The 22,922-nt window shown below is 31.7% G+C and overlaps 1 protein-coding gene across 1 annotated transcript; it reads right to left on the minus strand.

Annotated features, from left to right (window-relative positions):
* Positions 1-14,972: 14,972 nt before the first annotated feature.
* LOC146903268 (AP2-like ethylene-responsive transcription factor At1g16060) lies at positions 14,973-20,258 on the minus strand. The gene is made up of 8 exons (XM_085733818.1): positions 19,801-20,258; positions 19,583-19,665; positions 19,442-19,450; positions 19,252-19,340; positions 19,090-19,163; positions 18,943-18,993; positions 18,199-18,275; positions 14,973-15,715 (listed from the first exon to the last, which is right to left on the minus strand). The coding sequence occupies exons 1-8, from the start codon at positions 19,962-19,964 to the stop codon at positions 15,186-15,188; spliced, it is 1,077 nt and encodes a 358-aa protein (XP_085589944.1). The 5' UTR covers positions 19,965-20,258; the 3' UTR covers positions 14,973-15,185.
* Between the last annotated feature and the right edge of the window lie 2,664 nt (positions 20,259-22,922).

Consider the following 22,922-nt stretch of genomic DNA (forward strand, 5'->3'; position numbering starts at 1 on the left):
GCTAATATATTTAAAAACGTATTTTGTTTCAAGACTTTTTAAAAAAATTGCTTCACTATTAAGAAGACCAATATATATCAATAAAGGGATTTGCTACAATATACCTACTTTTTTTTGTAAAGGTCTATTTTAGCACTCAACACATATTCAAAAAACCAACGTTTTGTTTTTCTGCAACAATCAAATCTAATGGATAAAATAGTAAATTATCTTTAAAGGGTCCCATTTTCTCATTCTCTTGGTTTTCTTTTTCGGTTATTGTTCCATTCTCTCTCATGTTTCCCCAGTTCCTTTTTAACATTGTTCTTCCAATTTCTTATTTCTTAAACTGCTGTCATCAATTATGTGGTTATTAGATTGAGTTTCCTTTGGATTCATGAATTTTTTTGGGTTCCCGCAATTACAACAACACTTTTTAATTAAGAGATTTGGTTCCCTCACCACTGCATTTACCAACTTCTGTGGCCAACGAGAACTGCTGAACTGAACACCTCCGTCGTCTAATGAAGTTACAGTTAGAAATAGATGGATGATTAATCATAACACTGGTTTTGAATGTTATAAATCATGAATATAAAAAGTAGTAGTGAGTATTCATGTGTTCCTTAAATTGAAGAAAATCAGATTGAGAGACGTATAAAAAAATGCAATTGGATGATTTCATAACCACTTGCTGCACTTGATTTGAAGAAAATGGAAGAACTCATCCATGAGAAAGAGAGGTTGGCGAGAGAGAGAGAGAGAGAGACAATAGCAATAAAGAAAACAGTCAGTCAAAAAAATAAAGAAAACATTAATCATTAAACGGTAATTACAATTTTGTCCTTGACTTTTGATTTTTTTCAAAATGTGAAAATTGAGTTTTTTTTCCAACTCAAAAGGTGTTGGTTATTAAATTAGACCTTCATAAAATGAAGTGGGTCTATTGTAGCAAACCTATCAATAAATAGTCTGAATTGTGTTAAGACTTTATTTTATTATTATTTTGGTCTCTATTTTTTTTTAGTGATTTTGGTTCCTCGAGTTTTTAATTCTTTCACTTTTGTAAAAAAAAAATTAAATTAATTGTTTCACCTGTGTTCCTTCACTCCATATAGTTTTTTGAGGGATTCACTCTCATATATATAGTTAAAACCCTCACTTGATTTGATAGCTTGTTTTGAACATTATTTTTACTTCAAATTTACCAATTAAGATGTTAAATTTAACTAAAAATAAAAATCCAAATTAATTTTACAAAATTCTCACTCTTTCACTCTTACTTTTATTATATATCCCAAATCCATCATCGAGCCCCAAATATTTTAATAAAATGAAATTTAACGAACTTATGTGCAATAAGTTTACGGTAGGAGCATATTTCATTAATTTAAAAATCGATGAACTAAAATTACTAAAGAAATAATCTAGAGGATCAAAATTGCATTTAGTTCAAATAATAAAGACTAAAAGAAGTGTAATTAAGTCTAAATTTGTTCAATTTTAGTTGATATATTTTTCCAAAAATGTTGGTCAATATCAATATAAGAGCAAAACATAAACATTACTAAAGAAATAATCTAGAGGATCAAAATTGCATTTAGTTCAAACAATGAAGACAAAAAGAAGTGTAATTAAGCCTAAATTTGTTCAATTTTAGTTGATATATTTTTCCAAAAATGTTGGTCAATATCAATATAAGAGCAAAACATAAACTACACTCAAACAAACTTTATATAGATAATAAACTTAATAACTAAAGGTATAATATATTTAATCATTTTTCCTTTTTTCTCCTCATAACAATATATACTACTTTCTCCGAAAATGAGTGCATATAAGCTTAAAACCTCCCACAATTCTAATACTCATAGGATCCTTCCATCGTGAGGAAGAATCACATTCTTTCCTTCTTTGATCTTCTTTTTTTCCCTTTATACCTTTTAATGGTTCTCTGAACATCTATACTTTCACATGCATACTAAAATTAAAAGGAAGGGGGAAAAGAGGAGCATAGAGGAGCACAATTGATAAGACACTTGCATATAAACCAAGAGGCATTCGTCACTCGTAGCTCAACTTTCTTTGTCTTTGTCTTTGTCTTTTTGTTTTTCTTGCCCAGTTACTTCACTATGCAAGCAAAAAATAATGTTGTGTGATTGTGCTCAAAACAGGGTCTTTTGGAGGGACAGTTTCAGTATTTTGAAACCCAATAATACACTACTTGCGGTGTTGGATGTCACCTCACCCACCATCACCTACCCACACCTTCAACTTAAGACCACAACATTGATTTGGACAATACTTATAAAATGCACAAATTCATACTAAGCGCCGAAATAGCATAGCAACGACGAAGTAGGAACTACCCTATCCATAATCATTAAATTTTAAACTAAAAGAAATTTCAAGACCAAAGTATGCTAAGAGCTTATTTGGCGGAGATTAGATAGATTTACATTATGAACAACTTTCATAGTCATCATTCATAGACTAGAGTATTAATTAGGGGTGGCAAAACTTGTCAGCACTTCTCGTTTTGGTCAGTCCTACAATTAACCCATCAAAAGTGGGGCGAGGCGAGCCAACCGTTGTTGAATTTAAATGCTCGCCCTTCCCCTCAATGACTTGGATGATACACCGTCAAAATAAACATTGTAGTCCACATCGCATACAAATAATGACACTATTAATCAATCATCATGAATTTTCAACAAAAAATGACATAGAAAACACAGAATTTATTCACATTAGCTATTAAATAATCGACTAAATTGTTTATTCTCCGTTCAATAATTAAAAACAATATTTTAAAAACGGTTTGTCTAACATGTGCAACATTGCACATGTTAAAACAACTAATAATGGTAATTTTTTCTTGGAAAACAACAATTATTTATTCAAAATTTTTATAGAGTATTTAATATTAAATGTACAAATTCCAATACAGAATTTTTATTTTAAACTTCTTAACATGTGTAAATTTGAACATGGTAGAAAAACCCTTTTAAAAATAAAGTAGTGTTCCAACAATAACCGCAAAAAGTCTAGGTTGAATTAAATCCAACATAATCTCAAGATAGTTTAAGTTTCTCCAACAATAAAGGAGTGTTTCAACTCATTCACTTAAAATTGTAGGTTAAATGAGTCGACCTCACATGCTCGACACATTTTGACACCCCTAATTATAATTTATATAATACATTTGTGACACCCCTAATTATAATTTATATAATTTTTTTATTCGACCATTGTAATAATGTATACATAATATAATATAAAAGTAGCTTAAAAATAACTACAAACTTTAATTTCATAATTTTTTGTACAAATTTATATTAACAAAACAATTTTCTAAAATTAAACTTACAAATATACAACATAGATAATGAAACTGAAATTAAAATAAATTCATATAAAATAGATATTATTAAACTTAAACAAGCAAATTTAAAATGAATGTTATGCAATAAAAAATAAAATATATATGCATAGAAATTCAATGAAAGAGTATATATATTTACAACCGTTAGAACATTCACAATGGTTGATACTATTTAACACTAAATTAAATAGACACCTCCACTGTTAAATGAAAAATTCAGGTTCTTATAAAGAATCGTGATTATGAAAACATTTTCTCTCTCTTCACATTAACGCAGGCTCCACTTAATAAATTATATTTAAAAATGAGCTTTGTTAAAATATAACAATATAAAAATATTAATGGTGTGATTGAGATGGAAAAAATGCTATGTTCAACGGAAGAAAATCACGAGTACACCATGATATATTGATATGTATATTTCAGTTACCAATTGGCTATTATCATTGCTACCTCTGATTTCCACTAATTTTGCATTTTTTGCCGCAATACCATTTTAACTATGTTACACGCTTCGTGATGATTTTGCGAGCTTTTCCTTTGCGATAAATAGCATAACTCGACTGAGAATATTGAATCTTTATTAAATAGAGTTAGGATCCTCATCATTTGTTTAAAATAAATAAGTGATTTGAGAGTTTGAAGGGGAGGGAAGGGGGAGTTTTGGGGGAGAGAAAAAGATCAAAAAAAAATTCCCACCTTATTTGAGAGAGTAATATAAAGAATGATAAGATAATGTTTATGATTAATGTGTTTTTTATTTCGTGGGTATTATAGATATAAAGTTTTGAAGAATTTATTGACCTCTAAAATGCAACTTCGATGCATTTTTTATGTGTCCAAGTTGAGATGACTTTGTATTATCAAGAAGGTGACATTTAACATGGGAAAGGGTAAAACTTTCCCACCATGGGATAGTCAATTTTAACCACTAGATCAAGTGAAGAACACTGTCTTATGGTAGACTCTCAACATTGAACTTTTTTCCACACCACCGACCATTCTCCCTCCTCCATGTCTCTCTCACCCACACCACCACTACCAGCAACTCTTCCTCGTTCCTATTCTACTCACCACTGCTATCCCACAAAATAAACTCAAAGAAGAAGAAGCCCATTAGCCCATTCACAGCTACAACCCCTCCCACGAATTAAGCAACATTCGTTCCTATTCTCATATGGAAAACATGTGATTGCTACGATTAAGGTTTGTGCTCTTGCTGAGAAGGTTGATGGGGTTATTGATATGAGCTTGGTTATGGGTTCTTTTGTTGATAATCTTACTTTTAAGGAGATGATTGTTGTTCTTAAGGATAAAGAAGGTAGAGAACAAGTTCGACATTTAATTATTTGCTTGGATAAAGTTACAGGTCTCTCTTTTCATGTTTTCACTACCATTTGGATTATCTATTTGTTCTGTTTGAAGTGAATACTAGAAGTTGTGTGTGTGGCTTCACAAATCGAATTTGTTGACATGAGAGTTGCTGGTAGTGGTGGTGGGTGAGAGAGACATGGAGGAGGGAGAATGGTTGGTGGTGTGGAAAAAAATTCAGTGTTGAGAGTCTACCATAAGACAGTGTTCTTTACTTGATCTAGTGGTTAAAATTGACTTTCCCATGGTGGGAAAGTTTTACCCTTTCCCGTGTTAAATGCCACCTATGAAGAAACCAAATGAATCTCAAAACTCTATTCTCTACGCCTCTTCTTCCCTTGTTTTCCAAAGCTCTCATCTTCCAAACTCTCAATCAATTCAATTTTCCGCACCTACTACTAAGACAAGATTAACAAGGTATGTTTTATCTTTTAAATTACATGTATATTATAAAGGGTTTTGCTAGAAGACACCTTTTATGAAGGTGTCTTTTAGCAAAGTTATTCTATGAGTATTTGCTAAAAGACACTAACTAATTTTTATGAAGGTGTCTTTTAGCAAAGTTAGAACTAAAAAGTGGAAATCACACCTTGATGTGTGGCTTACTAAAAGACACCTTCATAGGTGACTTCAAGCAAAACCCTATTATAAATTACAAAGATTATAAAACATTTTTTAAAATCAATTAAATATGATTGATATATTATATGATCATTATCATGTTTTTTGATTTTTGTTTTTTTAATATTAACTATATGGGTTTGTCTAACATGTGCAACATTGCACATGTTAAAACAACCAAGAGTAGTAACTTTTTCTTGAAAAACAACAATTATTTATTCAAAAGTTTTATATTTAATATTAAATGTACAAGTTTCAATACAAAATTTCTATTTAAAACTTTTTAACATGTGCAAATTTGCACATGATAGATAAACCCTAACTATATTTCAAAATACAGACTTAAACACTCTCCACCAAAATCCTTTGAAAACCCTCATCCAAATAGACCTAAATGAATGAAATGAAACTATAGCCATGGATTTAGTTGAAAATTGAAAGTGAAGAGTAACTGAACCCGATGAAGTATAATTAAGGGAGTTTCCATTAAAGCCCTTTAGATATTAATTAACTATACTACTAATATGAATATATGATGACGAAGCCCCACGTTGCCCAATAAAATAGAGTAAAGGAGACAGATGTAAAGGCTGACAATAAAAATGAAACGGTAATAAAACAGTGTTTGGATGTTGAAGTGTCTGTGTAGTCTGTACCTCAAAGGGACCCTCCAAATTTAAAGCATTACTGACTCAAATCCTACACCATTAGGTGCATCCCTATTTACTGCAAAATATTGTAGAAACCCAAAGCCCCTTCTCCAACCAAGAAAGAAAATGAAATGTCTCCTTCTTCCCTTTTTCTTTTCTTTTCCCCCTAGAAATTTGGCCTTCAATTCAAGACTCCCCAGGAACAAAGGTGAAAAGTATTTACTAAAATAATATTATATTTTTTCAATATTAATTAATTAATTTTTTTGACAATTTTTTTAACACACTGAATTATGGAATAATTATTTAAAATACTAATAATTTCACCAAATCCAAAAATCATCAAGCAAACGCAATAATGATCACTATTTCATCCGGGCGGAACCAAAATTCGAACCCTAAATTCGCCGTTTATTCTTTTAAAGATGAAACTCTATCTACTAGTATGCTACTACTTGATAAAATAAAATAATCAAAATAATCACTACTTTGAGTAAAATAATTATAACAATAATCACTCACTGCATATTAACAACGGTAACAAACAAACAAAGAAAATAAATTGAACAAAAAATAATAAATAATTAACAATAACAACGATTGATTAATTCCAGTATCACTAAGCTAACAGATTGAGCCGTGTAGCCAATATCACCAACAAGAACAACATCATAATGATAATCAAAAAACAAAACAACAACATAAGAAGAAGATGAAGAAGAAGACCAAGTAAACATTTGGTAGTTGAGTACCCCATCTTTGACATAAGAAGAATCTAAGAAGACCCATTTGCCATAGAAGAAATCTGCAGTAAAATATGAAACATTGTTGGATCTCATAAGCTGTTGCAGCCACAGGCAAAGACATGACCATCTTGTACTGGTGCTTAAGCTTCAACTTCTTCGAAGAAAACCAACGGTACCCTACCATCATCACAAGTTGATGGTATTAAAGTGAAGGAGGGTGTGAAAATGAAAAGATGAGAAAAGAAGGGGGGTGCATGTTTGTTTCTATTGGAGTTGAATGGATGAATGAAACTAAGAAGAATTGTCGTAAGAGAAGAAGGCAAGAAATGTGGATGTATTGAAAAGGGTGTTTGTTTTTTCAAGAAGCTTACTGCAACTCTCTGCATAATGGCTGTCCCACTTTGATTGTCTGTCCAAACATAATGTTGTTTATAATGTAATGTAATGTGGTCTTGGTTGCTAGCTAGTAATAATAATAATTTAATGTAAAGAAGAAAATAGATTGAGAAAAAATGAATGGTTGGCGAATGCTTTTTTGTGTGTGTACGGTTTAGGGTATGGCATTGGGGAGTTTATTTAATTCTTCTACCTTTGGATTTGGCTAGGGTTGGGTTAAGCTTCTACATACTACACTTCAATGCTGCTTTAATCTCTTTTTCTTTCTTCTCTTATTAATTGGTTTGGTAGCCCCGGAAGACCAGATTAGCTAGATTTGCGCAAGCAACCTCTGTCGTCCTTTTCTTCATTCCACACTTAGCCTTCGTCAATCAACATAATTCCAATCCTGTCTTCATGGAGTACCTTTTTATTCTTTTATTTCTTTTGTTTTTTCTTAATCTCTTGCCTTTTAGTTTGTAGAGCTATCAATTTTGGCCCTATCGAATGGGCCTATCCAAGAGACTCGTATTTTGAGTTAGCCTAAATTGCAAGAAAATTGTTTTATTCATTGTCAGGTTTGCTTATTTCCACCCCAAACTTTTTAAAATAACTTCTACGTGAATTATCTCACGTCGGTTCTATCGAACTTGAGTTAACTTATGTTAAAAGTCGGCGTGAGTTAATTTATGTTGCATTCATTTTCTGTTTTTAGGTTAACACTAACAGTTTCACACTTCAAACACACACTTCTTTTCCTCTTCGCCTCCAAAACACTCAAAAATGCGAAAATTTGGTGAAAAAGCTTGAGCTCAAATCATTGGAAAACATCAAAAAACAAGTTTCTACGCTCATCAAACGTAAAAAAAAATATGATAATGCATCATCTTAACTATTTACATTTTGCTGGTTTTTGTGTTGTGTTTGTCATGTTGGTGCCCTAGACGTAGCGTGAGTTAACTCACGTTGAGTGTCCAACGTGAGGTAACTCACGCTGAACGCCAACGTGACTTAACTTGCGTAGGGGGTCAAAAATTGAATTTTGGCGCCAATTTTTGCGTGATGGACAAAACCACGACAATTTTATTCGTTATTACTCCCTCCGGTCCTATTTAAGAAAATTTTCAAAAAAAACTTTGGTCCTATATATAAGAAAAAGTCACAACTTTAAGGTACATTTATTGTTAAAAAGACTTTTCTAACCCCCATTTAATGTTTGTCTTTTTAATATTAGTGGGTATAATTAATACTTCACAAATTTTTATGAGGGTATATTTGTATAAACATTCAAAAAATTACAACAACTAATGATTGTCTTGGTTTTGATAATTTTTGGTTTTTCTTATAAAAAGGACCGGAGTATTATTGCTCACATTTTATAAAAATATGTCTCTAATTATTCAACTATTTATTTTATCTTACAATTGGTTTTATTCTTATACTTGTTATTCCATAAACTTTTGTGAAGTGAAACATGTCTCAAGATGCACACGTTGAAGTTGAAACTCATGTCCGATATACTCTGCCTTCAAGAAGACGATTGAGGTTTTTTTTAACCCCCACCACCAAGTTGGATGAGTTGAAGGCACAACTTAACAGATATTTTGTTCGTCTTGGTGAAAATCAAAGAACATCTCATGTATTTGTACAAGTGTCCTGCGTGAATCTGGCGGTGGATAAAGATGAAGACAGTTGGAAAACCGTTTATTTTCCAAAAGTTATTATGATGATGGTGATGTAGATTATATGTTTAGGTTGATGGTTGAAAACAATATCTTACATCTTTGTGTCTGCTTCATTGAATTGTAATATAAATTGACGTGTAATAGTGTAATATGTTCGAAAAAAATCTGTAACGTTACACTTTTAATGAAATTCAATCTTTTGTGGATTGTGTATGTAATGACGAATTTGTGTAATTTGAATCAATTATGAGTGATTATGTTATGATGAATATTATGAGTGAATTAAGTCGTTGAATTTATGTAATTTGACTCAATTATGAATGCGTATATATTACAGGTCATTAATAGCTTGGTCAGAAGCATTAAATGGTGTTTTGTTAGCATACTAGAACTCAACATGAGTTAATTCACGCTGATATTGAACGTGACTTAACTCACGTTAGAGTTATTTATGAAAATCCGGAGTGGAAATGAGCAAAACTCTTTGAGAGAAGAGCAATTTTCAAATTTCACTCTTTAGTTAATTTGTGATATATCAATAAACCCTTAAATTGTTCAATCAATTGAGTTGTAATTTTTTATGAATATTTTTTTGAGTAAACTTCGTTAGGATTGTATATTTTTATGGATATTTTTATGAAATTGCGAAGAATTTGAGGGACTTATTAAACAATCACATAATTACAAATTTTAGATGGTATCCTTATAGCCAATGAAGTTGTCGACGAAGCGAAACGTTTGAAAAAGGAACTTCTTTTGTTTAAAGTTGATTTTGAAAAGGCTTGCGATTCTGTGGATTTGAAATATCTTGACGCGATGATGGTTAAGATAAACTTTCCAACCATTTGGCGAAAGTGGATAAATGAATGTGTTGGGACGGCAACGACATCAGTTCTTGTGAATGGGTGTCCTACGGAAGAGTTTCCTATTGAGAGGGTTCTTCGTCAGGGGGATCCTTTGTCGTTGTTTCTCTTTTTGCTGGCTGTTGAGGGATTTAATGTGTTGATGAATGTCGTGGTTGACACACATCTTTTTACTGGCTATGGTGTTGGGTGCGCAAATGAGGTGCGGCTAACTCATTTGCAGTTTGCGGACGACACACTTATTATTGGCGAAAAAACATGGTTGAATGTACGATCGATGTGGGCGGTCTTACTTTTGTTCGAGGAGGTGTCGGGGTTGAAGGTGAACTTTCATAAAAGCTTGTTAACAGGCGTCAATGTGGCTAAATCGTGGTTGAAAGAGGCTGCTATGGTGTTGAATTGTCGGAAAGGAACCATTCTTTTTGTCTACTTGGGCTTGCCTATTGGTGGTGATTCGAGAAAATTGTCTTTTTGGAAACCTGTTTTGGATCGCATAGAAGATCGTATATCATCTTGGAATAACAAATTTCTTTCTTTTGGTGGTCGACTAGTATTGTTGAAGTATGTTCTGTCCTCTCTTCCGGTTTACTTTCTTTACATTTCCAAAGCCCCTGCAGGTATAATTTCTTCTATAGAATCATTTTTTAAAAGATTTTTTTGGGGGGGTGGTGAGGAATCTAGGAAAATAGCATGGATAAATTGGGACTCAATTTGTGTACCTAAGGAGGATGGTGGGTTGAGGGTTAGGAAGGTGGGAGCTTTTAATATATCTTTATTGGGGAAATGGTGTTGGAGGCTATTGAGTGAGAGGGAGGGGTTGTGTATCGAGTGCTGAAAGTGCGGTATGTTGAGATGGGGGGCGGTTAAAGGATGGGGATAGGCATGGTTCGTTGTGGTGGCGGACGATCAGTAGAGTCCGTGATGGGGCTGGGGAGGTGTGGGAAGGTGGTTTGAGGATAATATTCGTATGGTGGTGGTTAATGGGAGGAATACTTTGTTTTGGTACGACTGTTGGGTGGGGGAAATGCCTTTGAAATTAAAGTTCTTTCGATTATTTGGTTTGGCGGTTTTTAAGGAGTGCTCGGTGGAGGAGATGTCGACTTTAGGGTGGATGGAAGGTGGAGGGGCGTGGGTGTGGAGACGCCGTCTGTTAGCATGGGAGGAGGAGAGTGTGAGGGAGTGCTCTATTCTTTAAAATAACATTGTTTTGCAGGATAATGTCAGTGACTCGTGGAGATGGTTGTTAGACCCTATTCATGGTTACTCGGTGCGGGAAGCCTATCGTTTTGTTACTCATTCAGGCGACATGGTGGATAGGTCTTTGGTGGATGACGTATGGCACATACATATTCCGTCAAAGGTGTCCCTCTTGGTTTGGCGTTTCCTTCGCAACAGGTTGCCGACGAAAGATAACTTACCGCGTCAGGGTGTTCTTATCGCTAATGAAATCATGTGTGGAGTAGCTGGTTGTGACAGTTCCGAAACAACATCACATTTGTTTCTTAGATGCGATACTTTCTATGAGCTTTGGTCCAAAGTTCGGAACTGGTTAGGTATTTATTCCGTTACTCCCGTTGATCTTCGACAACATTTTTTTGCAGTTTACTTTGATGGCGGGCATGCCTCGAGCTTCTCATTTATATTTCAGGACAATTTGGTTTGCTACAGTTTGGGTAATTTGGAAGGAAAGGAACAACCGTATGTTCCAAAATACGGTCTCTACTTCTGTTACTCTTATTGAAAAAGTTAAACTAAATTCGTTCCTTTGGATTAAAGCAAAGCAGGCATCCTTTTGTTTTAGCTATGCTGATTGGTGGCGACATCCGCTATTATGTATGGGAATTTTGCTGTAATTTGTTTTCTGTTTCTGTTGGTGCTTTTGCACTAACAACACTGTGACTCTATAAATATTTGGCTGTGGTACTCCTTTTGCACACCTTGTGCAGGATGTATCATCGTAGTTATATTGAAATCTCATTTTGATTTGTTAAAAAAAAAATCACATAATTACAAATTACAATCATGAAAACAAAACAATTGGTTATTTCACACTAACTCAATTAACCATATTTTTATGCATTGTTGAAAAAATTAAAGTAGTTCATTTATTAAAAAACTTGGTTTAACATAGCTCGACTCCACACATTTTAGGTTGGCTATCATATTTATAACTTAGTAAGGTTTATTTGATTAGAAATTCACAAAATGTTAAAAGACTTCATCTTTGTAACCAAAAAAAAAAGGAATTAATCGATGAGTAGAATCTCCAGCTACATAAACAAAAAACAATTGGCTGGTTTGAGCAAGACATGGCTCAAAGAGTCGCCAATGATTATCACCATCATAGCAAAGGCAACACACAATGATTAGCTTCGCGATAGGAGTGGTAAATTTTGACCTCCCAATCGAATTCCAATAACTTCCACTCCTTTCAAGTATTGAATGGTATGGAGTTATTTAAATAAGTTAAATTATGTTCTATTCCACTCCTTTCAATTTTTTTAAATCCCAACAATGAATCCTAATTACTTACTGCTTCATTTCATTCCATCTTATTCCACCAATCTAAACATAACATTAATGGCTTTCATTCCATCTTATTCCACCGATCTTATAAGAATGTTTTATTTGATCTTCTAATATTAATTCTTTGAGATCTTTCATTGCAAGGAGATTAACTCATAACTGTATATCCTCATATGAAAATGTGAGTGTATAGTGGTATCAATTTGCAGCATTTGTTATTTGACAAAGGAATCTCAAAAGGTTTTAAAGGTACTATGGTGAATGCATCTATTGATCTTTCTTCTTTTCTTAAACAATACTTGTTTGTTGTTTCTGAGATTGAGTAAGTAGTGCCACGAGCTGTGGTAAGTGACATTTTCTTATGCTGCGTGTTTTTTTTTTAAATAAATAATGTAATTAAATATTTTATGGGTCTTGTTAACGAGTGTCCCCGGGACACTCTTTAAGCATCCTAAATATAGTAATTATTCTTTTAAAAAGTCAATTATTACAATTTTCAATGCATTCAATACACAACTTTTCATTTAAAACATACTATTTAAAGTGCTTAAAGAGTGCCTCAGAACACTCGTTAACATTTTCCATATTTTATTGATATTTTAGGATAGCGGTGCATGTTTGAATTTTCCACGAGTTTAATAAAATTATAGTGTGAATTAGTTTGCAAAAACTAAACTTTAGAGTTCAACAAAATCACACGAAGTATAGGATCATGATTTTGTTAAATTCATCATTGTTTTAAAGATGTTTAATACAAATAAATGATTGTCAAATGTGTACAAGTAAAATAGTTTTGCATTGTGTATGAGTGTGTTTTCTCTTATTGGATCAATAAGATCTATCATATTTCACATTATTCCAATGGTAAAAACTATTTTGTGCATATACAAAATTTAACTTACTTGTACATTATAGATTGGCCTTTATAAATTTGTGACGATGAAATCATTTCATTTTATTTTTAAGGGATAAAATTCAAAATCTGTTATATTTTTAGAAAAAAATTATATTTAATTATAACCTTTGTAAATATTTGAAACGTGGTGTTGAATATGATAGTGAATGAGCATGATGGAATTTGACAAAGTAACGAATGCACTTGAAATCAAAATTATGGATTGAAACTTCATAGTAAAATAAGATCAAGATACGATGATAGTGAACAGCAAGAGACAAAATTTATGAGGAAAAGTCAGATATGAGAAAAGCTGAATAAGGAGTGGCTTTTTCTAAGGGTGAAGAAATTGAAAGGGAGTCCCTAAAGAGAAAAGTAGGACAACTCTTAAGCCAAGATGGGCTTGAATACATTTCAGGAATCTCTCATATCACACGATTCTAGTTGAGAAACTTTTATCTCATAAATAACCACATAAATAAAGGTGAAAGTAATGTGAGAAGAAAACTAGAGTGTAAGGTGTAAAGGTGGCCTGCGAAATTAAAGCACCTCAATGACCCACAAGGCCATAATACTCATATTTTGTGGTTTTAACCTTTTTTGAGATAACATTTTTGGGTGAGAGTAAGATCTATTTTAAAACAATGAAGACCTTAAAGTTTAAAGAATATTTACAATTTTTTTTTTTTACATATTTTATCTCTCTCAAATGTCACTGATGCTCGAACCTTTTATCTCTCTCAAATGTCATTAACGATGCTCGAACCTTGAACCTCTAGTTACAAGACCAATATTTTTAACTCTTTGATTTTTCGGGGATGAACACTACTAATTACAAAATTTGGCATTAAGATAACTAAAATTTAACTAAAAACGATTTGTTTAAGTAACTTGAGTACAATACTCTTATATTTAAAAATACAAAAAATTGAAGGTAGAATTTCACTCTAAAATATATGAATTCAATTTGTGCAACATGCTTAAAGCCATCCGATCAAGATCGAACGGTGCTATTTTCAACCTCGAGAATCCATATTAAAAAAATGCCTTCCATAAAATTTGAACTTTATCCGAACTTGATCATCCAAGATGTTGACTGCGTGCAATAGTGACAGCTCCTAATCCGAATTCAATATATACTATGTTGAGTAGATGTTATGTCATCGATTTGTTTGTGTTTCAAATTTGACTAAAACCTAGATTAAAGTAGTTGTGAAATGGTAAATGTCCAAAGTAGAGAGATGTTTCAATTGTGCGTCCAAAGTAGAGAGATGTTTCAATTGTGCTCTAGTGTAGAAAATGGAAGTTTTATTATATTGTAAAACTTAAACAAACAAAACTCGAGGGACTAATCTATTTAAATTGGATCCTCTCCTTTCTAATCACTCTCTCCTACCTCCTTTCATATTATGTGTCTATCTATCTCTTGATTTTGTCTCTCTCTTGATCTTTTTATTCTCTCTCTTGATTTTTCTCTCTAAAATTTTGAGAGAGATAAAAACAACTTGTAGAAGGAGAGAGAAGAAGAGAGTGAGGAGAAGGAAAGGATCATATCTCTAATCTACCAACAAAACTCTAATGACCAACTTGCACTAAAAAACAATATAATTTGGTTACTTGCCAATTAATTGATTTGGGTCGAGACATCATTTTCTACACATCATTGAGAGAGGCATTGGCGTACTAAACAAAATTAAATTATTCTCTTATTCTTTTGTTATGAATTTAGAGAGAAATTTCTCATTTTTCTCTCATTTTTTTTGCACAAATTTCTTTTACTAATTTATGTTTTCTGCGTGGTTCGTTTTCTGATACTACTAGAAATTAAATTCTCCAACAATTCGTTAATTTTCATCTTGGTAATATCATATATATAGCTATTGTAAAGGTTAATATTCATGATACAGTCAAATTCAATACAATTGGTTCAACTTTGTTTTTTGTCAAATTAATAACTTATTTCCTCTAAAAGCTTAAATCCTAATTAGCTAATTTATAAAGAGTATCGGTCTTTATATAAATAACGTAATGAAAAAATTAAAAAAATAATAAATAAAACATACATTTCCAAATTCTCTTTTGAATTGAGCTATAAAACCTCAGCACCTTCAAAGTCATAATGGAACGTAGGCATAATGGAGTTGAGGTCTTCCAACATGGTATCATTGAAATTTTCATATTCAAAGTACGTTTGAATGTCATCAGGAAATGCACATTGTGACAACTGATCAGACTCCAACGTTGTTGACACATTGGAAGTCATTGATGCCATTTCCACCATTTCCTTAAACTTAGATGACTGAAGCAAAAGCTCTAGGGCTGATGTGGCACTAGTTGGTCGAGGTTGAACCAATGTAGCTTCGTCAATAGAATTATTGAGTGATATTTCATTGTCCACGAGGCTAAATTCCAGTTCTTCATTAGAGTTTGAGTCGTTGGCACTACTGTTAGAGTTAATGTCACAAAGATTAATATTGGACTTGTTATTGTCATCGTTGCTATTATTGTTGGGTTTAAGCCACTTAATATAACGGCTGAGATCGAAATTGGTAACAGCATTAAGTCCACGGTATTCAATAGCTGCCATGTCATAAGCTGTAGCTGCTTCTTCTTGGGTAGCTGCAAAGATTGATTAATTGAACATTGCATGAGTATAAAACCAATTTTAATGTCAGATAAGATATTGATTAGTCGGCAAACCAGATTTAGCTGTTTGTTGTTGAGAAAAATTGGAAGATGAAAAATTAAGAAAAGAGAAGTATATATTAATTAGCTATATATATTAATATTGGACTTGTTTTATGCTTAATTATTATTTTTAAGTGAAATTAAATTTTTATATAACACGGATGCATATTAATAAAAATTTAAACACAACTCACTTAAGGATCCAATATACACCCATGCATATTATCAAATTTTTCATTTTTATTAAATTAAAAATTTCATCTTTAATTATTTGAAGTTAAGTTGTTAACTTGTTTTTATATGCATATTATCAAACTATTATTTTTTATTTTGTTTTTGACACAACTCACTCACCGATTTCATAGATACCAAAGAATCCTCTCCTTTATATATAGGGTTAATTATGTTTCTAGTCCTTATAAAATAGAGACCTTGTAAGTTTAGTCCCTACTTAATTTTAATAGCATTTTTAGTCCCTATAAAAAAAAATTACTTATAATTTTAGTCCCTGCTAAAACAAAGTTTGATTAATTATCCTTAAACTCTTAAATTTTTGAACGATTTTTTTGAGACAAGATTAGAACACTATGAAAGGTTCGTTTACTAAAATTTAGAATTTTCTGACATGAAATGAATTAAATATGAATTTTTTAAAACGACAAAAGTTAAAGATAAAAAGTAATAAAATCTGGATGTAGAAATCAAATTTTGCAATAATTTTTTGCGGACGAACTTTTAGTAATGTTCTAAACATGTCTACAAAAAATTGTTCAAAAATTTAAGAGTTTAAGCATAAATTAAACAAATTTGAATTGACTAGGGACTAATACTCAATGCAGAAAAACAAAATTAAGGACTAAAAATGCTATTAAAATTAAGTAGGGACTAAACTTTCAAGGTCGCTATTTTATAGGGACTAGAAACATAATTAACCCTTATATATATATATATATATATATATATATATATATATATATATATATATATATATATATATGGGTTTGCTAGGATACACCTACTAGTTTTTATTAAGGTGTGTTTTAGCAAAGATATAACTAAAAAGTTGTTAAATACATCTTAAGGTGAATGTTGCTAAAACACTCATTCTAAAAAATAAGTGGGTGTACGTTAGCAACTCCTATAGGCATTTGCTATAATACGCCCACTTATTTTTTAGAAGGTGTGTTTTAGCAAGTTATAACTAAAAAGTAGTTAAATACACCCTAAGGTGTAGCTTGCTAAAACACTCCCACATAAAAATTAGTGGGTGTGTTCATATATATATATATATATATATATATATATATATATATATATATATATATATATATATATATATATATATATAACACTTACTCCCTCCGTCCCATATTATAAGAAAGGGAAAAAAATCACACTTATTAAGAAAGGTAAAACATACTAGTAGTTTGCAACATAGTTTCTTGTGTTATTCTTAAAATAAGTTTTATAGGAAGATGTAAAAACAATTTTCATTGGTTATGGGTTATTGAGAAAATGAAAGAGAGCAAATTGAATGCATTTAATTTTCCTTTGGAAAAGATAAATTTTTAAAACAACATAATTAAATACGATAAAAGTTGGTCTTTTTGTTTATAATTTGGGACAAAAAAAAAGAGTTTTTTTCCTTATAATTTGAGACGGAGGAGTAATAATTTATTTCTTATTCTCTTGCTATTTTTTTCGTGGAGTCAGCATAAACATTACTTCTTCCGTCCCGGAATATCTGACCCATTTTCTAAAAAAAAGTGTCCCAAAATAACTGAGTCATTTCAATTTTCAATACAACTTTCATCATTCACAATACAATATAACTCTAATTAATACTACTTTTATCATTCCCAATACAATATATTCCACTTTCCCCTTTATTTATACATTTTTCTTAATCTGTGTGAAAAACCAAACTGGCTCAGATAAAACGGGACGGAGGGAGTAGTTTATTGGACTTCATGTCATGTGATTCATGTCCCATTGAATGTGAGTACATGTGATTGATATTATTTGCCATACATAACCCATGCAAAGCCACACTATGGAGTAATAACTGAATTGGTCAATGAATAGAAGCAATGAATTGAATGGCACTTTTCTAAGGTCTTCGTTTACAATAAGTATAAAATCATTTTCATTTGAACTTTGAAACGAATTATGTCTACGCCTACCTAAATTTAGATTGTTGTACCTGGCTAGCTACTTAACTACTTGTACTAATAATTTTTTTGAGAGGTTGTACTAATAATTATAATAGTAAAGAACATTTTACACACCATACGATCATTTATACGTACATCACTAGTGTTCATATGTACGTACGTATTTCATTTTGTAGTAAAAGAAAAGGTGTGTATTTCATTGTTTGCTAAAATAATTAGAGACAAAGATTTTGAACTTACCATATGTTCCGAGATAAAGATACTTATTGCCAAAAACTTTGCCAATCCGTGCCTCCCACCTTCCGTTATGATGATGTCTAGAACATTAATGGAAAAGCAAATTCAATAAACCTTAAATTGATTTTTACTCCCTCTGGTCACTATTATAAGCAAAACTTCATTTTCTCTAAAATATAAGTAAAAGTACTTGATCAAAGTAGTTTGATGTACAGTAGAAACTCTTTGAATTAATACTCTGTAAATTAATAAACTCTCTAAAATAATAAATTTGTCCGGTCCCGACTTGGGCCAATGTAAAAAATTGAAAAACTCGATAAAATAATAAGATAATAATTTTTCGGGAGATCCCTTTATAATTTTCGGTCCCAAGAAAATCATAAATTAATAATTCATAGAAACTGAAAAAATATATATTAAGAATACATTGAACACATTTGTTCCTCTTATTTACATTTACTGTACTTCAAAAGTCATTATTGATTTCCAATGCATATGAACACAGTAGTTACTAATTTACGTTGAGTCCCAAGGTTCACTGCAACGTAATTCTAAGAGGCATAGACTAATTTGCCTTTTTGTTTGGTATGTACAGTATAATTACTTAAAAACTCTTTAAATTAATAATTATTAATTTATCGATAAATTAATAACTCTCTAAATTAATAAATTTCTCCGGTCCTGACATTATTAATTTATAGAGTTTTAACTGTATAAGGTCTATAAGAAAAACTAGCTAATATATACCTTGCTACACCTCTGTATTTAGATACTCCCCGTGAAAAACCACTGCTTTTTCTGCAATTTTTATTAAAAATAAGCTATGATTAATATTTGCAAAATTATTCTTGCTGATATATATAATGAAAGAAATTATGCTTGATTAATACTCACCTTCTTAAGGATCCAATATACTCCTCCCTTGATTGACTCTCCATTTCAATTAGTTCTTTTTGATAGTTTGATAGCTGTGATTTGAAGACAATTTTTTATTTTTACTTTCTGAACTAATTAATAAATCCTGGATGCATATTAAAAAAAGTGGTTAGAAATTACCGGAAAATTAATAATGGTATCTTGACCCCAATATTTCAATGCTGCTAGATCATAAGCATGTGCTGCCGTCTCCTCATTATCATAAGCACCTGAAATTTTAACATCAAGCTCAATAATACTAAGTACTTAAATGATTCTTTTGGTTTCATTTAATTGTAATGATGATAAATAATATATATAAACTACGTACCAAGGTAGACTGCAACAATCAGTTACGAAGATCACCACCATAGAATTGAAATGCCACATGAAAAGAAGTTAAAACATTAGCTAACTTCATCATCAATTAATGTTGAAAAAAGAAAACTAAAGAAAAAGAGTATGAATTTACCTTGTCTCCCTTTCTTGTTCTGAGACTCATTCCAACAATTCTTGTCCCACAAATGAGCTTCATATCGACCTGTCCAACGGTGCCTGATCGATGGTAACATTTTTTATTTTTGAAATTATAAAATATTAGTATGTCGATTGTTGATCCGGCACGAGAGATAGATAAACATATACAATAGAGGAAATAAACTATCAAGGTGATATGATCGACCAAATTACCTAGTGACTCCTCTGTATATTGAGCTGCGTTGAGGTGGAGAAGTTCTAGGGACACTTTTCCTCGTCCGTTTTGCTTTGGTGGTGACAGTGTTACTTGCATTCAGATTATTATTATCATTGCTTGCATTATCTTTCTCTGTTTGCTTCTGCGATTTTTTGGCCATTGGAATAAAAAGAAGTGTATACTGAAGAAACAAGCTAGCAAAGATGTATATTTATATATAGTATTAATGGTGCATTAATTTGAAAGGTAAAAAAAAATTAAAATGTTTATGAATTATAGTATAGTGTTTGGGTGAAGAAGAATTTAAAGGGATGGGCTAAGGAATGGGGTTAGAAAAATTTGTGCTGGCAGAATTGTGATAGCCGGCTGAAAGATGGTTGTTTGTGGCCGTCTGTAAAATCGGCTCTATGTTAAATTCTTTCTCTCTTGTCTTCTCTTGAAAATTCTGTGATGTAGCTGTCAATAAGTTTCTGAATCTGTTTTATATGCCTTTTTATTTGTAAGCTTAATGTGTTTATTCTCTGTTTTCTACCTCAATATAAACAAGTGTCTTTTACTTTTAACCATTTTATAATTATATTCCATAATAAATAGATGGATCCTACCTTTCTATCACCTCTCTAATCATTTTTAAATTGTGTACGTAAGTATAAAGTTGTTCAACAAATTTGTAATAATTCAATGGCCACTAAAATTGGTGACTATATAATACTCATGTTTTCTTTTTTACAAGTATATAATATATATTGCAATTCTAATAGTATATTGCATAAATAAGTAAAATATTTTGAACAAAAAAATAAATAAATGAGTTAAACAATCATTTTTGTTTATAAAATGTGAGGTTTAGATGCGTTTATTGTTAATTTTACATGTAACTCGTTTTAGTGGAGTGTGTTCTGCTCTACGTGTTTTGGATTAATCTTAATATATCTTGTACTTTGATTAATCTTAAAAGAAAAAAAAGAGTACATAGAAAGTGCATTATACATAAAATGAATGAAACATGTTTTCCTTTTTAGTTTTCTGACAAACAATTTTTTCCATTGAATATTTGGAGAATTTTGAAATGAAATATATAATGTGTTAAACAATACCAAAAAAAAAGAAAAAGACAATTTGAAGTGTCAACGCTCAACAGTAGCGCCCCGTATGTAGGTGTAACTACCTCATGTCGACGATTAAAGAGGATATGTTGTTTTAGTTTTAGGGTCCATAGGTGCTCTTCTGCCATTTCTATATTTGTGAGCAATCTAAAATCTTAAATGCTGGTAGGGCCTCAGATTTATATCATGCTCTCAGTAATCACATTTACTACCTCTTACGGTGGAGGGGTATAGAATTCTAGATGTATGTGGTCGTACATATGCACGTAATGTTAAGGGCAAAGTTTAAATGTGAGGCCTTATGAGTGTAATTTATAAATGTATTGAAATTGCAAATGTATCTTTAACGTCTTTCTGTTTGTAATTTTATAAATTGATTACACAAAAACAAGTTTATGATCAAAATGACTAATAAAAGATATACGTGGATGTGTTTGCAATTTGATACATTCAAAGTTTTAGGGATCATAATTGTGGTTTGTTTTTAATTTTGAAATAATTGTTTATGCAAAGAGGGTATAGTCAAGCGAATTATACATTTGAGGGATCAAAATGATGGTTTGTTTGTAATTTTAACGAGTAAGGATAGAATTTGGTATCTTGGAGTTTATAACCCTCACACACCACTCAATAACTACTTGCGCTAGACCTGATGGCCTTACATAGATGATAGACACAATATACACATAAATATTCATTTTAAACAACATATGCATTTAATTATCACCCAAAAATAACATCCATTAATTAGTCATTCTTCAGTCTTCACTATTTTGGCAAGCAAACAATGGCTCCTTTGTAAACAGAATCCTAATAGTTGCAGTTGGTTACCTTTCTTTGACTCACTGCAGTAGGTTACCTACCTACTAGATTACCTAATAGCGAAAAAACCATTTAACAAATAACAATTGCAGGATATTTTTGATGACGCAAAATAAAATGCTAGATACTCTAAGAAAAAAAAAACTAGGTCCTACTCTTTATCTCTTGAGCAAGATCCCCTTTCATTGATTAGTTTTTTTAAATCTATCATAACATATGTAATATGCACTATTGCTCAAATAAATTGTGTGATTTTAAATAAAATGATCATTTAAGTAAAGTAAGTGCAACCAATGGGATTGGATCAAGCAGAGTTTTTACCTCATTTTTACCTGATAAGAATTAGTAATAATGTTTTCCTCAGTTCTGTGATGTCAACTTAAAGTTTCATTGATAACTAAAAAGCAGAGTTATAACTAAGGTTTTCCTCATTTTTACCTGATAAAAATTAGCCAATATTTTCATCCTTTTTACAGTTATTATTTTTTAGGGAAAAAAAAATTATTACACGCACTATGCCAAGCACAAGTGTGCAAAGAATAGGACAGAAAATGTAAAAAAAAACTGTGATCCGAGTAATAACATACATAAGGATACACCTTAGCAAAGGACCAAAAGCCACCCCCTCACAAACTACTACACAACCCTCCACAAAATGAAAACCAATAAGCAATCAGACCGATATCCCTTTAGCCACCACTTCCACTCCGCATGCAAGCAACCCAACTCCGCAGGAAACACGGATCACACCTTTGCAAGCCAGACTCCCACACATTGCTAGAAAACTCAGCCTACCACATCTGTAGAGGAGAATTCCAACACAAAACAACCAAAGTTGTCCGAGCGAGTGTGATGCGCAGACAAAACACAGGAATTCTGCATAACAGAACCCCGTAGCAGATTGAAAAGAACCATAATGCAGTCATACTCCTACCAGATGCCTCGTCTCAGCATCCAATAGACACTTGAAAGTTGAAACCCCTCCCAATCCTGAGATAACCACATAATATTGAGGACTCCCCAACACAACCCAATCAAACACCCCCTGTATCATAGCTTTCCGGCTAAGATAACACAGAACCAATCCAAACAACAGCACCACCTGCACAAAATTAAATTCTGTAATGGTCAAATGCGTCAATTTTTCTAATCACCCGCAAACACCCAAACAAGTGAAAGGATTCAACCAC

Source organism: Medicago sativa, chromosome 8, assembly GCF_051527215.1.
Source record: "Medicago sativa cultivar Bolivia chromosome 8, Bolivia_mono, whole genome shotgun sequence".
NCBI classification, from domain to species: domain Eukaryota; kingdom Viridiplantae; phylum Streptophyta; class Magnoliopsida; order Fabales; family Fabaceae; genus Medicago; species Medicago sativa.

What these genes read in the sequence shown, in the direction of transcription:
- LOC146903268 (XM_085733818.1), bottom strand. Translation starts at nt 19,964, where the DNA reads ATGGCCAAAAAATCGCAGAAGCAAACAGAGAAAGATAATGCAAGCAAT. An exon ending in ATACCATTATTAATTTTCCG is followed by an intron (nt 19,164 to 19,251) that starts GTAATTTCTAAC and finishes TTCAAATCACAG; the next exon opens with CTATCAAACTATCAAAAAGA. An exon ending in TATATTGGATCCTTAAGAAG is followed by an intron (nt 18,994 to 19,089) that starts GTGAGTATTAAT and finishes TAAAAATTGCAG; the next exon opens with AAAAAGCAGTGGTTTTTCAC.